At 42.1% G+C, this 17,359-nt stretch overlaps 1 protein-coding gene across 12 annotated transcripts in view; it reads right to left on the bottom strand.

Annotated features, from left to right (window-relative positions):
• The window catches only part of LOC137130295 (sodium bicarbonate cotransporter 3-like), a 38,382-nt gene that overhangs the window by 5,784 nt on the left and 15,239 nt on the right, over positions 1–17,359 (bottom strand). For 3 of the 12 annotated variants that reach the window (XM_067510230.1, XM_067510229.1, XM_067510233.1), the window contains exons 2-16: positions 15,092–15,173; positions 14,503–14,643; positions 14,282–14,420; positions 13,362–13,522; positions 13,086–13,274; positions 10,670–11,062; positions 9,318–9,436; positions 7,277–7,434; positions 6,919–7,006; positions 6,274–6,420; positions 5,186–5,289; positions 4,871–5,045; positions 4,340–4,473; positions 518–763; positions 330–435 (exon numbers count right to left, since the gene is read on the bottom strand). In XM_067510230.1, coding sequence (XP_067366331.1) covers positions 330–435; positions 518–763; positions 4,340–4,473; positions 4,871–5,045; positions 5,186–5,289; positions 6,274–6,420; positions 6,919–7,006; positions 7,277–7,434; positions 9,318–9,436; positions 10,670–11,062; positions 13,086–13,274; positions 13,362–13,522; positions 14,282–14,420; positions 14,503–14,643; positions 15,092–15,173 — 2,382 coding nt within the window. Of the gene's footprint in view, positions 1–329; positions 436–517; positions 764–4,339; positions 4,474–4,870; positions 5,046–5,185; positions 5,290–6,273; positions 6,421–6,918; positions 7,007–7,276; positions 7,435–8,381; positions 8,430–9,317; positions 9,437–10,669; positions 11,063–13,085; positions 13,275–13,361; positions 13,523–14,281; positions 14,421–14,502; positions 14,644–15,091; positions 15,174–17,359 lie in introns of all 12 variants that reach the window. The other 9 variants (XM_067510237.1, XM_067510240.1, XM_067510234.1 and 6 more) reach the window with 7 other exon arrangements.

Genomic DNA, 17,359 nt, shown 5'->3' with positions numbered 1-17,359 from the left:
TGGAGACAGAGCATGAAGAATGAGCTGCAGTTCCTCTTACATGCACCAGATGTCACTGTGACTGTGACGTATTTAACGTCCAGTGTTTCTCATAAGCAGATTTCCTCAGCTTCTCTTAAGCTTAGGGAAGATTGTTAGAATTATTTTTTATTAAGAAAACCTAAATAAGATTCATAAAGCTCCCCCATCCATATCTATCCATTTGCTTTGTTTTTCAAAATGTATCACGGTGGGTTAAAAAAGAAACATCCAAAAATCATCTAATGTTTTTTTCCTGAAATATCAAACACTCGTCACAACTTCAGTCTATGAATGTTAATGTGTCAGACCTTCACACCGAGCTGCTCCCACTGAATGTTTTCGGAGGTCAAGTTTTTTCTGCTCCAGATCTGTTGGACCTCAGCAGAGGCGTTGAAAGGTGGAGAACACTGACACCTGAAACAGAGCAGGTGACTCAGGTTTTAAAGAACCATGATCTTTAGCGCAGCCATAGTGACAGTGGTCCTGGTTGTCTTACGTGTAAAAAGTGAGGTTGTCCAGGTCGTTGTGCATGTCGATGGGGTAAAGCTCCCCGAGGCAAATCAGCTTCTCCAGAGCCTCGTAGATGAAGATGATGCAGATGAGGGAGGCGAAGGCCTCCTCTGTGAAGCGGGTGATGTAACAGACCAGAGAGCTGGCGTCAGTGGCCACCAGCACCAAGCAGAGGAAGGCGGTCCAAAGTCCAATGCTGGTCCTCAGAGACAGGTAGGACAGGCTGTAATCACTGAGGACAGACAAGAGGGGGACAAAACAGGGAAGTTTACCTCAGACTACAATCCAACTTAAATCCGTCTTCTATTGAGAAACAACGCTTGAAGAATTAAAGATTCTTTTCTCTTCCAGACACGCTGCAGACACTCTTGTGAATTTCCCGTTGGGATGAATAAAGTATCCATCCATCCATCTACATAAGGAGTGTACAGCCTGAAAACCAAAGCTTTAGACCTAAATTATTTTTAAATTGTGTGACTGCAACTTCACCAACTTGGATATTCTTGCTTTTTGCCAGCGCGTAGAGAACAGCTGTGTCGCACTGTTCACATACTCCTCTCTGTGCTTAGTGCGTGGATCATTAAAAAACTAAAACAAAGCAGACTAGTTCAAAAATGTGAACTTTTAATGGTTTTTTTTTTTGGTAAAGCAGAAAACTTTGCAGCACTGAACGCAGAGAAGAGGGTGATGACAACTCTGCTTTTGTCCTTGTGATGATTCAAGAAAAGCTTAGTGTGGTTCCTCTTCCTTTGCTGCTGGACACAAACATGCTGCTATGATGACGTTGCCCGACTGGTTACATTGGGCTGCATCTCACATGTGCAGAATTAATTTCTGATGACAGGCACAACTACCCAAATCGATGAAGGTGAGTTAGACCTGTGTGGTTAGTCACATAAAATATATGTTTCAGCTTTAAATTTCTGAACAGAAAACTGTATCAGAATTAAAAACATATATTCTCTGGCCAAACACTTAAGCATCTGATCCATCTTCATCCTTACGCTTTGTTGGTGTTGTTCAGGAGTCTGTGTTCATTGGCAGAGACCTCCCAAAACTCCTGTCTCAAGACAGTTTGGACTAGAAAAACTCAATGCAACATTTAGCAATGCACTGTGCGTTTAAGTAATTTGTGTTGCATCTTAAGGAAAACTTATCTTCACAGGAATTAGTGGTTGTTGTCTGTGGGTGGGGACGGCAGCAGGAGCTAACCTGAGGTTCATGGGTTCAAATATTTTTCTGTTTAACTATGAACAGCACATGTTTGAGTAAAGCTCAAATTGGCAGCAGTTTTGTTCGTGACAGCCTTTTTTTTAAAGACAAATTTATATTTAGGAAGTAATTATTAGATTTGGTTCATCACATCACCTCAGAAAACAGCCTGGCATTCTGTATAATGTCCAGTATTGTTGCAGATGTAGTGGGGCGGCGACAGCTCAGTTGGTAAGGCAGCCAACTCAAAGGTCTTTTTTAATTCAGCAGGAAGAAAAAAAAAAAAGTCATGCAACTCTACATAAAGTCTATTTAGTGTACTTGTAGCTGACCGAAGGAAACTGTATGGATGGCAGAAGCTGAAGCATTCAAAACATGGTCACTTATGCTTCTAACATTAGTTCACTGGAAGTGTGAAAAATGAACCCAAGTCTGCATCCATTTATAAATATTCACAGGGCCTCAGTAACAAAGCTGTCAATCACCTCAGTCAGGTGAAACTAGTTATTATGTCTCTTCAAGTAACAGCCCAGTTTGACTCAGCTCTGCCAAACGAGAGGCAGGCTGAAGAATCCAGGCCACCCAGCAGGAACTAAGGTCGAGAGACGTGGTAGATCTTTTCTCACAGCTGGGTGACATCAAAAATCACACACTAATAATAAGTTCAAAACCACATCATGAACTGCACATCATCAGAAATAGAATTGCAGACGCTGTGTATTTTCCTGGAAATATTTAAAACCTGAAATAATCCACAGGAAAGTGGACCAGGTTTAAAAAAATAAGGATTTTATGTAAGTGTTACAAAACATTTTTGCCACAAAAAGCCTTTTTTAATCCTCAGACCAAAGAAAAGCAATAGAGAAATCTGTTTAAAAGCACAATGACTCTGAACCAATTATTATATAATCTGTGACCGTGTTCTCCACTATTAAAGCAAAAGTCTGATTCTGTTCATTGTTGGTTTTCAGTTATTTACCTACATTAATGTGTAGGGTCATTTATGAAGTGATGGACTCTCACCAACATCAGGGGCTGCTGCCGAGGTGAAGCCACAATATGGCAATAAATGAAAGAAGTAGACAGATTTCTTACTAATGTAAATGGTAGTATTAAAAAAAACTGTAAAGAGGGGGCGGCTATAGCTCAGTTGGTAAAGGCAGTTGCTACGGACCACAGGGTGAGTGGTTCGATATATGTCGAAGCGTCCCTGGGCAAGACCCTGAACCCCTAACAGCCCATTTCCCCTCCCCAGCGATGCAGTGCCGGTCCAAGCCCGGTAGAAATTGGGGAGGGTTGCGTCAGGAAGGGCATCCGGCGTAAAAACTGTGCCAAATCAACATGCGGACAATGATCCGCTGTGGCGACCCTGAATTCACGGGATAAGCCGAAAGGAGAGTAGTAGTGGTATTACAATTAAAGGTCCTGCATTCAAAATCCCTCTTCAGTGAAAAGACAGTATTAATTAATAAATAAATATTATCTGCCTTGTGAGATCTGGATCTTTAGAGATAGTGAGCTCAGTAACTGATCAGCTACAACATTGTAACCACCTGCTGGTTTTGAGATAAAACATGATCCATTTTATTAAAAATATAATGAAGTAGTAAATGCTCATGTATCATTACGGGTGAACCACCTGTCAGCACATAGACTGGTTAAAATCAGCTCCACCTTCTGGCAACAGTGACCTTTGACCTTTATTTTTTTATTAAGTTAGTGGAGTATTTCACTATTGTACTTTAAGTTAAATGTAAATAATCTGTTTCATTGAATCCATGTTCTGTAAGGGGGGTTGCTGGAGACACCTGTGTAAATCATCTTTTTTTCTGCCTCAAACATTGCTAAACCCCGTCCCACTCTCACCCTCTGATGAACAAAAGCTCCTCAATGCCTTTTTATCCTCCAGGCTTGACTATTGCAACGCACTGCTAATCGGGATCCCTGGCAAGAGTCTTCAAAAGCTTCAGCACATACAAAACAGTGCTGCCAGGATCCTGATGAGAGTGTGTGAACATGAGCATATTACTTCTATCTTCCAAGTCACTGGCTGCCGGTCTCCTTCAGAATTCAATACTACATTGTGTTGCTTACGCACCAGTGTCTCCATGGCAACGCCCCGGCCCACCTCAAGGAGCTTATTACTCAGCAAACTTTGTCCTGCAACCTCTGTTGTACAAGCGCCCACCTCCTCCATACCCCCAGAACTAAGGTATGGACTATTGGAGATTGAGCTTTCTGCTCAGCTGCCCCCCCCCCGTAGCTGCCCCACAGACTAGCTGGTTTTCAAAAAGACCTGAAGCCCTCTCTCCTGAAGCTCTCAGAAAGCTTTGGAATAACTGCTTGTTTAGTGATAATATTTCTATGTTTTATGAGATGTGTTTTTAATGAAAAGTGCATTATAAATTAAATGTAGTACTAGTACTGTTAGTAGTAGCACTGTGCAGCACACATCACCGGATGTTTGAAATCCATTGTCTCCTGAGCCAGAACCACGATTCAACATCTCAAGGATCAAAACACAGCCAATTATGATAGAATGGGAACGGAAAGAACTCAAAATCACAAAACTGTGAGAAGCCAGAAGCTGACTCACTTGCAGAACTTGAAGAGGATCTTCTCAAAGACCAGAACAGGCCCGGTGCTGCCCAGGATGGTGAGAGGCTGACCAGCAAATAGGGAGTAGGCCACACCAGTCATAGACGCCCCGAACAGAGACTCTATGGCACTCTACCAGAGAGCGAGAGCGAGAGAGAGACTAGGTAAGCTGCAGATATGTTAGAGTGAGTTTTCTGTTCAGTCATTGGAGCTAAGTTACCTTCAGTCTCTTGCTTTTGCACAGAAACAGGTGTTCAGGTACAGACATTTACTTGATATACTGAAAGCTACAATTTACTAAAACTGCTATTCAGAACAGCAAACAAAAAGACAAAAACACGTTATGTAAAATATATGTAGTTCTGTTAAGCTAGTATGAGGCAACTTAACCTGAGAGAACTGTTAATATAAAGAGACATCCATTAGGGACAGAGAGACATTTCATAATGTGTAGTCTCACAGGACTCACTCTGGGTTCAGCTCCTCACACTGTGCAGTTTTAATACTAACCCATCGGTTTGGTTCTTACAATGTTTCCTTTAGTGGCTTCTCCCAACAAGCCTCCGAACGTGATGACGGGCGACATGCAAGCACAGTACAGGAAGAGAACGGAAGCCAAACACTGAAGACTGAGGGCGTCTCTGATGTCGCTCCACAGCCAGGGAACTTTCCTCTTCACGTCTCTCACCAGACCACCGAAAATCCTGACAACACAGGGATGATCCATCTTTACCCATCTTTAAAATGTGACGGTGCTTATGGTTCATAATGTTGTTGTTCATACTTTAGTTCTCAATGGTTCTGATTTTTAACTACAGTTTCATGTGTTCTAATCACAACACACCTCCCTGTCCTCTGCAGCTCCGGCCCCGTGTGCTGCTCTGTGGCCTTCACATGGTCAAATCCGGGAGCCGAGCCGTTGGGGGCCGAGGCCATCTTCCTCTTCTCCTGCACAAACGGGATATAAATATATACTGGTTTAATGTAACAGCAGTGTGACCTCTGCACTCTTTGATCCACAAAATGATGAAACACTGATGCAGAAGCTCCACAGTGATAAACACACTGTAGTAAACTGCTGCAAACCTAAGGATACATGCAGCAGATTAGCACTAGGATTCAGTCTGTATTATGTTTATGGTCTATTGCATTATCTTGATTTTGTTCCCTATAGGTTATTTTATTGTGTCTGGAGCTGCTGTTAACACAGTTTCACCTCCCACGTGCAGAGGTTATAGCTTTCGCTGTGTGTGACAGAGCAGACAGATCACAGTGAGAGAACAGAGTTCCTGTCACAGCAATGTGTTATTCTGATGTCTAAAGTCCCTCTATGGCAGTTGGTGAGTAACCTGGTTAAGTGTTTACATAGCACAGAACTCTGTTCTCCAGGAGAAATCTACCCTCTGACTCCCTAACCTACTTTCAAGAACCAAGCTTCTGTTTAAATAGTCCTCTGGTGGAGAACGTGTGAGTGTAAGCACGAGTGTGTGTGTGCGGTTCTTTTTCTAAGAATGAAACTGAACCAAATAAGTTGGAAGAACGAGAGAAAAGAAACAAATAAAAACATAATACTGAAATTTCTTTGGGACTTTTTTGGCAAAAGACAGAAGTTCTCCAATACATCAAGCTATGTCTCAGATTTAGGTGAAATTCTACAGTGAAGCTGCGATTCATTTCTTCGTTAAACTGAAAAAAAGTCCTACACATACCAGAACTTTTGGACAAACGTTGAATTATTTGATCGTCATTCACGTATTTTTTTCCAGACATCCAACAAAAATGTTGCGTTAAGTTTTAGAACAAAACACTGGGATGCAAGTCAAATGTCATTTATACGCTTTAAAATCCTAAAACATCGCTGCCCTTAGATCCTCAACCAGGAAAATCAGAGATGATCAGTGTCTGACGGGACGCAGGTTGCTGGAGACTCACCTGGGACGGGACGCTCTTCGGGGGCTCGATGCGGATGCTGGGGTCCCATTCCCCTGGAGGAAGAACGGTGACCTGATCCAAGAACTCATCAATCCCCGACAGCAGGTCGTTCCTGTCCCTCGCCTTGTAGGCCACATCATGGAAAATCTGACAGCAAGACCAACAGAAAGAGACACAAAGGGAAACAGAACTATTTTAAACGGTAGAAATAAAAACATCAGAAAAAACAACACATGATATTTCTAAGCTCCTGTGTTCCAGATGATTTTTTGGTTTTATTGTTAATTACTAGAAACCTTTCTATAAATGATATATACAACTCATAGGGGACATGAAAACAGAAATTATTTTCTAAATCTATATCATTAACAGAAGTTGATACACTCTAGGTTTGTTAACATTTCTTAGGAATTTTCTGGATTCAGACTGATTGTTTTTCACTTACAGCATGAGTTTACATTTTTCCTTAGAAAAACAAGAATATAGTTAGAACTTGGTGATTGGTTAAAAAATAAAAACTAAAAAAATCTTACTCTTACCCTCTTTCTCTCTAAAATCTCTCACCTCTGCTTCTTAAATCATGATTCTCTGTTAACATTAAGTCCTGACCCTGTTGTGGTATAAATTGATTTCAGTTCATCTCACCTCGTCTGTCATCAGGGTGGCAATGGAGCGTCCAATCTCGTGGTACTGTGGACCTTTTCCAAATGGACCCAGCAGCAGGAAGAGGAACCTGGAAGGACAGTAGGGCAACATTTTTCTGCTCAGTCCAAATCAGCAAATGACATTTTCTTGTTAAGTAAAACTGTAGAAATGAAGTTGTATTTTGTGATAGTGCAGCACATGTAAACACACTGAACACATCAGAAAAGCTTTGATTTGGGTTAGGTGAAAATGATCCTGCTGCCTGACATGTTACCGTGTGTGTGTGTGTGTGTGTGTGTGTGTGTGTGTGTGTGTGTGTGTGTGTGTGTGTGTGTGTGTGTGTGTGTGTGTGTGTGACCTGGTGGGTACTGGGACCTCGGTGAGGCCGGTCAGCAGCACTGCGGGGGAGAGCCGAATGAAGGCGATGATCGGCCGCTCCAGGAAGTCAACCTCACCCACCAGGACGTTGGAGGCCTCAGCACCTGGAGGAATCTTCTTCATGAAGTTCATATCCACCTGAAACATGCAGACACACAGCATCAACTGCACTGTGACACTACGGAGCTTCCTTATGACCCCACCCTGTTTCAGTCATTGGTCCAAACCAACACTTTTATAGTGGGGCTTTATTAAAGCCTGCAGCCTGTAGGGGGCATCAACAGGAGTTCAGTTAGTTTCTCCTCATGTTCGTGAAGCTTTGGGTTCAGGTATCAGCAGCAGGTGGGGCTTCAGATTTTACTTTTACAGGGCTGAGGAATATGACAATTCATTCTCTGCAGAGAGAAACATGCTGCTTCTACTCAATTTTCTTTCAGTCTGTACTTTGGCTCAAATAAAACACTCAGGTCAACATCATGCACGTTTCCTGCAGGATGCAAGTTCAATAAAACTAGGAGACATTTCTAATACCACATAAAGAGGGAGAAAAACTAGCTGACAATATTTACTTTTTACAGTCTCCTGTGCACACAATTTTGTTTAATTTGAGAGGCCGGTGATTGTGTTTTATCTATGAGAATGTGAGATTTCAGAGCAGATAAGCTGTGAAATCAGCTGTTCACAAATTAATATACTGTGGAGCAACATATGACTATGTCACTTTTCAAGATTTGTATGATAAGTTGTTTTAGTGGGTTCTCGTTGCCACAATAGTTTCAAATGTTTGTTGTCATGATTTTTGCATGTTCTGGTGAACACAAAGACAATAATCACGGTTCTGTTCTAGTTTGGATAGTAGACACATGACAAATGCTAACAAATCTGCCAGGAGTCTGATTCTTCACCACAAAAGAAAACTTTACATTCACACACTCAAACAACACAGCTGATGAGTGGGGTTAGAAACCAATGAGGCTGAAACACTTCACTAAACACAAACACAGATGTGCACAGCGCAGCACCACGATGAGTCACAGCACAGGTCAGTGATGGGTCGACGGCGGGTGAATGACAAACGGACTTACAGCGGGCTTTCTGCCGGATGATGGCAGCAAACAATCGCAGTCGCAGTCCTGCTGAGAAACAAACCAATCATTGTCCACAACACAAACTCAGCCTCTAAATGGCTCCTTCAGGTTCACAACAGTTAACAAGACTTCATGAACCTTCAGACTGGGTTTGGCACCATTTAACAATCACGGATTCATTCAGTGATTGAAAAGCGCGTGGTGTTGGTCAATGATGGCTGTCTCCAAGTTAGAAAACCAAGTGTTAAATCAAATATCAAGTTAACTTGCGCTGAGAACCTCTACACAGTGTCTGTATCCACTGACAATGACCCGGTGGTTAGTCAGCCACTACATAATAGTTAAATAAATGGAAATCCACCAGAATATCTACACAATTAGATACCAACACAGGAGAAAACAGCAATAGAACTTTCTTCAGCCTCATATTTAGAGACAAGAACTTCTCCCCCACTTCCAAGGTGCTGCTGAAATAGCTTGAAGCAATTTTCCAGTTTTGCTAATCTAACTATGAGAAGGTTTTCCTGACTCACTCCTCTGCACCACAGGGATAATAACCAGTATGTCCTGCAGAACAAGCACTCAGCTTTATCTTCTTATTAAGTCTTCAACAAGTTCAATAATTGTCACAGTTGGGATTATACCCCGGGTTCAGTCTTGGCTGAGAAATGTCCAGTTTGTTCAGGTAAATTTAGAAGATACACTGACGCTGATCAGCTGATGCATCTTACACTGGAAACAAAACATGTTAAATTGCTCATTTAAAAAGCCTGACAGCAAAAGGAAATAGATCGTCTGAGCTGCAGTTGTTATTACTGTGTAAGAGTTAAAGAACTGTAGTGTTCTGGTTCCAGCCCACTTCTGCAGCAGTGGGTTTCAGCATTGTAAAATAAAATGTTCTGTTGTGGTTTCCTGTTATACAAGAGTTGTTACCTTGCTGAAGTCAACTGTACTGTTTTCCCGACTGCCTCCGTTGCCGCAATTGATGCGATTTTCACTGATTTTGCTGATGTCGAGGTTTCCGGGAGCTGACTGAGGAGAAGCCATCAGACCTGCAGAGATGGGAAAGTCATGAAAAGGTGACTTCCAGACACATACAAAGCAACAGAGTCATCGTCTGGGCCAAGAGACCCTACTGCTTCCTGAGATGAGCTGCAATAAATAATAATAATAATAATAATAATAATAATAATAATAAATAGGTTAATCATTTGTTAAGGCACCTTTCAAGTCAGTCAAGGCGTACACCAAAAAACAGACTAAAGGTTAAAGATTGTCTAAAAAAAAGCTTGTTGAGTTCAAATCACAGAATTAGCCATTTTTGTTTTGGCATATGTCAGTGCAGAAAGTGATTAATGCACAGCTGAATGTGCCAAAGGCCTCAGGAGTGGACATAAGACTGTGTCATAAATCTGAGGGGCCTCATGCTGTGAGCTTCAAAACATTTTGAATCCTGTCTTCTCCCCAGCAAAGAGCAGTAAAATCCCAACATCTTCTTAGGTGAAGATACCTCCAGAGTCATTTTAACTTCAACACTCAACACTTTAAAATCTACAATCTATAGAAAATGCTGCTGTGCAAGCATTTCAGTGCAGTTTCATAATTCTAATAATCATTTCACTTTGACTGATTTTCACTGCTGACAGTCTGCTGGTCTAAACCACACTTTACACTTTAAGACGCACAGTTAAACTCTGACATTAGAGCCTAAGCTCAGCCCCGTGTCCTGTTACCATCCTGCAAATCCAAACCACTTGTTAAATGTCACACTGTGCATCCTCGTTCTCCATTCAACCTTCATTTAAATACATTTCTCTCAAGTCTTTATATGTAGAAATGATTCAGACAGAACTAAATTCTGCACACACGGTTTATCCAGATCACATGAGGTTGTAAAGATGGAAACTGCTTGGGATTAAACCGATGCAATAAAAATCACCACAGATTAATTTTTTATTTGCATTTCCACCTTACTGTGTCTTATTAAAGCTTACAGTATGAGCCCGGTGGCTCAGTGTGTAGAGCATCAGCCTGGCATGTTGAAATCTCCAGGATCAAATCCCAGCCTATGCACCCGGTGCGTCCTTTAACAAGACATGCAGTTCTAGATCCCATATCAATAGCGCTACTGAACAAGAGAATTGACAGGCCTTTCTACAGGATTAATATCCTATCATGATGACTACTACTTTACTGGAGTATTCAAAACCAAAAGCAGAGTAACTGCTTGCAGCTGAGCACATGTTAGTGCGGAGCACTGCACACTGCCACATGCCAGTATTTGCCTGCGAGATCCTGACATGATAGGTCTTCCTGCGTGTCCCTGAACACCTCCTCTGTGCCCCACTCGTCTTCCTCCTCCTCCACCGGGGGATGTACCACCACCTCAGGGATCTCTCCCAACAGGCCCCCCGGAGCAGAGCAACGACGTGCAGTCCCAGGGGAGGAAGATTCCAGGAGCGAGGCACAGAGGGACGGGGTAAGTCCAGGAGGGCAGGGCTCTGATAGGTGGCGGCCATGATGGTACAGACTGGGAGACACCTGACGAGAGGAGGCGGGGCTGGAGAGAAGGCGTCCAAACAGGATGGGCATACGTGGAGACCGATCAGGGATGGAGGTGTCATAGGCGAGTGAGGAGCGGCGGAGGAGTGAGAGGTGAGAGGAGGAGAGACCCTCCCCTGAAGAGAAGAAGAAGAAGAATGAGGTGACAGAAATGTCAGCAGAATGACTGGACGACGCTCAGGCTGGTTTTTACAGCCAAACTGAAGCTACTGAAATTTGCAGTGCAGAGAGGAAACACTAGATGACCCAGAGATTTTGCCTTCAGATTTCCAACCTGACTGTGTCCTTCACCATGAACCTGTGTGTGGACCACAGGTTCATGGCCAGGTCAGGAACAGCCCTTCCCCTGTCTGTGCCCAGGTGATGGACCAGAGAAAGGCAAAGATGGTGTGACCCCAACAGATCCTGGTCTCAACATCATGGAGTTGGTCCTAATCATGTAAAGGTGCAGCGAGACAGACTTAATCCACAGAAAAACTGGGCAACTGTTTAGTGAAAAGTCAAAAAGCTGTGAGGAGGTGACCACAGTGGAACTGGTGGGATTATTTGAGCAAATGAAGGCCACTTACCAACAGTCGAATTGGGTCATTTAAAAAAAAAAAAACAGTGTCATAGCACGTTTGTCCAGCAGAGAGCACTGACAGGTTTATTTGTATCCTGTCAAGGATACTTGTATGTAAGTTAACGTTTTTTAAAGTTCGCAGCTTGGATAAAATGTGTCATAACTTTTGGCATATTGTTTTAAACTGTCATCATATTACAGTTCATGCATTACTTTATATTTGTTTATCTTTTAATTGAAGAGCAAAATTACCCCTATACTATGAACTAGTCTTTAAACAAATACTTCAAAAGATTCTTATGGGTACGTGTGAAAGAAAAAGGGTCAAAATACAACTAACAATGTTCTGGTTTCTCCTGTGCAATTCTATGTGCAGATCTGTCTTTATGTTTTACTGCTAATTAAAAAGGTGTTTACATTTACATAAATCTTCAAAATACTGGCTCCATTGTGTGCTCTTCATGATCACATGACGCAAAAAAGTTAATGACCACTGTTTACAAAAGATTTTTTAACTAGTGTTTCCTCAGGCACAACAGTCTGCAGTTGTTGTGCAGGCAGGCAGGCGTTAAAGAACAAACACTGAGTTAATTGTCATATCAGATATTCACACACATACACACTTGAACACATTCCTCTCGCACCCAAACAGGATTTTGCATCTGGATATTAAAAGAGCTGATTCATTGTGGCTTATTAGCTGGTTATTAGTCCAATGACTCGGCAGGTCGGCTCAGCTTAGTGCTGACAGGCAGGGAACAAAATGAAAACCTGCTTACGATGACAACAGGCACCTAGGTAATATTCAACATTAGATGACTGTTCACATCACGTAATCACATCTGCATGCAGGCGAGAAAAGAAGTCATTCATATTTCAACAACTAACACCAAAATGTCAGAAAGACAAAATTATCTGAAACCACAAACAACATGCAGACACCATGCCATGCATCAACCAGAGACCCGTCGTCTTGTCACTCCGTTACCTCAACTAGTTAGGATGAATAAACTCTAAACCACCTGAAAACAGACTAAAAATAGTGAAAGAGTTCCTGAAGAGGAAGTAAATCTTAGGGATAGATTCAAAGAAATTATAGAAAAACATGCCAACGTGAGTTTTCTGAATGATCCAAATGCAGGGAAATTATATTTATACTCACAATAACACTTTTCTTTGACATGTGCACATTTTTCTGATCTATTATCAATTATTATCAATTATCCAGCTTAACAGTTCGATTTTACAAGAAGAGAAAGATAGTTGCCTAACATTGCAAGATAGATACATACACATTACGTGTGTGTGTGTGTGTGTGTGTGTGTGTGTGTGTGTGTGTGTATACATACACACACACACACACACACACACACACACACACACACACGTAGACAAACACACACACACGATATACTTTTAAGCATTAAGACCTGCTTTGTGAAGGGAATTCAAAACTCTGAACACCAAGGTCACAGTATTCAGTCAGATCTATTTGTTTGTTTTTCCTAATGCTGGATAATATCTGTGTCACGTTAAAATAAAAAGAGTTCTGAATGACAAGAGTCCTGTGGTCTCACCATTACGGTCCAGTAAATGAGGGTCCGAGTGTTTCTTGCCTATATCTGCAAACGATCGAACCAGTGGGATCCGGTTGCTCAGCTTCTTCTCGTTCTGATGGTGGTGACGTCTCAACATGGCCTCCCTCACCTTCTCTCGAACGGTCTCCTCCAGTTGACCTGATGCCACCATGCTGTCAATCACCATGTCTGTGTGTGAGGAGGACAAAAAGCTGAGCTGATGAGCTGAATCTCCAAAACTACACTAACATGTTGAGCACGGCTCAGTTTGCTGACCTGCGATCTCCTCAATGGTGTTGGCTCTCATGTCGAGCAGCACGGTGCCGTTCAGGATGCAGGAACGCAGCTCGAACAGGCTGTGCAGGGACAGTGTGGCCACGTACGGTTTACTCCAACGTTCCCCACCGTCTTCTACGTCCTCCTCAAACTTCAACCACCTAAACACAACACACAAAGAGAGAACTGATGAATAGCAGGACTAAGTCCACGTGCAGCTGCAATGTCCATTTGCCATCAGTTTCACATTTCATAAGCAGTAAAACAGACATCACAAATAATTCACACACACAGAGTGAGATCAACAAGTCTGACAGCACACTGACAATCAGTCGTGTTTTCATGTAATAATCCTAAATTTCAAAGATTTACAAACAAGAAGCTGTGACAAATAAACAGAAGCAGAAATCTTTCTGGGCCTGAGTTTTCTCCAGAGAAGATCACATTCAGTTGACACTCTGGTGGATTTGATTGATTCAGATATTTACTAAATAAAGAAGAAAAGACTATAGCAGCAGTGCTGGACACTTGTTCTGACAGAGGGTTCACAGTGTGCCTCAAGCGAGCGGGTTCACAAATGCCAATGATGGTCCTTAAAAAAATAAATAACCCCTTTATCAGTTGATGGTTGGTATGTAGCAGGATTTTGCTATGAACTGGACAGTTTAATATAGCATTGAGTGGATAAGTGATGGAACATACTGAAGCCAACTTCTAAATCCTGATAAATAAAGTCTTAGAGAAGGATCCATCAAGACACAGTGAAGGGGTGTGTTTTTAAAGCCATATCCAGACTGAACAAACTGCAGCATTATACTCAATCTGAAATATTTAAACAGCTAAATAATGTTTGGAAAAATATACAAACCAAACCAGACTGAGAAGGAAATAAGTCTAGAGAAAGTTCACAGTGTCCTCACCTGGCTGTCTCCTTCCACCCCTGGATGTCTCCATCTCTGAAGGCGAGCTCGTCCAGCTCGGTGAACAGGTCGTGGGGGATGTGCTCCTCGTCATCATCTTCCGTCCCAAGGATGAAGCGAACTCTCTGAGACGGCGTGTCTGCATCGACAAGACATCAGCATTACAATGAGAGTTCACTTTATTCACTGTGAGTGTGATTAAATACGCAGTCAGGACACACTGTATGTGGGGGACTCGCGTCCGTCCTCCCGGTCTGAGCGGTCCCGTCTTTTCCGATGATGTCTGTGTCCTCTGTGTCGATGCCGCCTCCGGCTCTGTCGACCCAGAGGGACGTGAACGCCAATGTAAACCGCCCTGTGACCTGAGGGACAAGAACGTCCAACATCAGACATTACGAACACTTACTGTCAGGAAACGGCAGAACATGCTGCAGAATTACTGAAACCATCCGGTCAGAAGGTTTTATCATTACAGCTCAGTACTGCTATTCATTTAGTTCTGTTTGACTCATTATGAAACTGGTTCCATATGAGCCCCAGTTTCAATATAAAAACAATCCAGTTTCTAGTATCTGTGTGTGAGCAATACAAGCATTTCTTTCTCTTACTTGTGTTTGGTCTGAATAAGCAGTCTGCCTAATATAAATCTCTGCTCGTGTTTACTTTCCTTGGATAAAAAGGTCTCTGAAGCTACAGAGAACATATATAAATACAGGCCGAGTCATTTTTGCTACTTTCTGTTGACTGTAGAAACTGACTGAAGCTGTTATGCTTCATGTGTCTGTGCATGGAAACAAAGATAAGACTTGCTCTCCAGTTCTTCCTTCTCGAAGTTTGTGTAGAGGGTGGAGCTGGTTTTCCCCTGGTCCAACACAGCCTCCTCGTCGTTCCCCTGCAGCAGAAACGACACAGAAATGACAACGGTGACACAAAAACCCACAACTCTGAAGGACGAGTAATACATGAAACCATTTTTAAACTGCTTTCTCCTTGTGTTTCGTTCTCTCTTCACAAAGAAAGTGAAACTGCCACAAAAATCAAAAGGAAATCATCACAGTCTGAACAGCCTGCATTAGTTCCCACCGTAACTTCATTAAACTATCATCACTAAGGTCGACAGGAAGTAGTCAGGCAGCAGAACCTCAGCGGGGGACACAGCCCTCAGATGAGGGACTCCAAGCTGAGAGAAGATCAACAGGAGGAACTGGTAAATTAGACAACGAGTGAAGATCATTTCAGTTTTTACTATGCAGACACACACACTTGTACTTCAACTACATCGATACACACATGCACAATTCTCTTTATATTCCATTGTTAAATGTAAAATTACTCATTTTATTTTTATATACACACGTACATGAAGCAATTTATAAAAAAAAATACAGATAACTAAATGGTATCAGTATGGACCTTAGCCATAATCTGATGCTAACTAACTGGTTGTCTAAAGGCCTAAAGGGGCAACAAGATAAAATGTCTTCAGTCCCAAAATAAAAAAAAATAAGATGTGTTCACAGATCTAGCCACAGCCCCAAATAAAAGTCCAACCCCAACCTTAATCTCTTCACGCCATGTTATCTCCAATCAGTGTGACGGTCACTGACGGAATTTCAATAAAATTGCATTATAATTCTAACCTCAACCCTAAAACCAAGTCTTAGCTTTTAAACAAATCTTGGAAGTTGTAGGAACTTTTTTAAATGTTCTCACTCCACTGGTAAAATTCTTTCTTCAGTCATCACTGTGTACAAAGGACAAGAACTCAGAGGAGACAGCTTAAAGAAAGTTCTCCACCTTTGTACCCTTCACAGCTCAGTGTAGCCCTGGTTAAACACACACAACAGCACAGTTTCATGTTGTCATCGTCGTTAGGATGCTGTTTGTATTTCATTTAGTCTTTATCCTGTTTGTCCAACTGTACAGAAAGGGATGCACATCAATGAGGCACCTTTATTAACAAGACAGATTGAGTCCACAGAACAGGTGTGGTAAGTTCCAACATGCTGCAATGACAAACCAAGCACCTGAAGAACTATGTGCAACTATACAGAGGAGAACTGGTACTGTTAAAAGAATCCAGACTTTGTCTCTGTGGGTGAGTCAGGATTCAGGCCATGGTTTTCCAACTTGCTTCGTTCTACCAGGCATTTCAACTCTTAACTAACATATGCTTTTAGACAAGAGTTCAAACTTCTTGCCTCAAGAATGTCAAGAAGGTCCAGTTCCTACAGAATAGCAGTTTTTGGATCCCAGCCTCATTTTTAAAGCCCAAAATTGCATCGTCGCCCTTGGGGAAGTAATAAAACCATAAAAAAAAAAAATAATAATAAATCGGAGGAACTTCAGGAACCCGAACATGTAACCTTCCCCTTCACCCTGACAGGAAACATCGTTCTGCACTTTTTGATGTATAGTAAAACTGCAGATGACTGAAGAGTTGTCCAGGTCCAACTGAGCTGGAGAGCAGAGTGACAGATCCATCCGGTTCATTGGGTTTAAATATAGATTTTACACTCTGACAGGCACAAAGAGCTCAGAGGATTCCTCCCTTCCTGTCATCACAACGTTTGTTGTCATATGAGCCCAACGCCACACAGACTAACAGGAAGTGGAGAAGTGTGGGCTTTGCTGTTTCTGCTCCACTTCTTTTACAGTAAAGTGCAATAATCAGCTTCCACAATACAGTTCCCATGGTCAGTAAGTTTGTCAAACCTTGTTGGACCCAAAAAAATTGGGTGGCATTGGTTTCCACTATGTGCTTTAGAGATTAGCTTTTGGACACAGCCAGTTCAGTTTTGAATCAGCTTTTATTTCTTTTTAAGTTTTTAGCATCATGGTGTTTTAGCATGTGTTGACCAGCACAGCGCCAAGGAGCAAGGCTGTGACGGGAAAAAAATACAAAGTCATTGGAACCAGCCGCCACTGTCAATAAAGCATCCTGCGAGTTGCACATAGTAGATGAAGGCTGTTGACAAAGGCTTTGAAAATCTGTTTGTAGCTTCCGCTTCAAACACAGGTTGGCCAGTGAAAGTGGTAAAAGTAAGAGATTTTCTCATAGTTTCGTAAATTTGGGCA

Source organism: Channa argus, chromosome 7 (genome assembly GCF_033026475.1).
Source record: "Channa argus isolate prfri chromosome 7, Channa argus male v1.0, whole genome shotgun sequence".
Taxonomy (NCBI): domain Eukaryota; kingdom Metazoa; phylum Chordata; class Actinopteri; order Anabantiformes; family Channidae; genus Channa; species Channa argus.
Note: the sequence above shows the minus strand (reverse complement) of the source record. Positions and strands in the feature narration are given on the sequence as shown.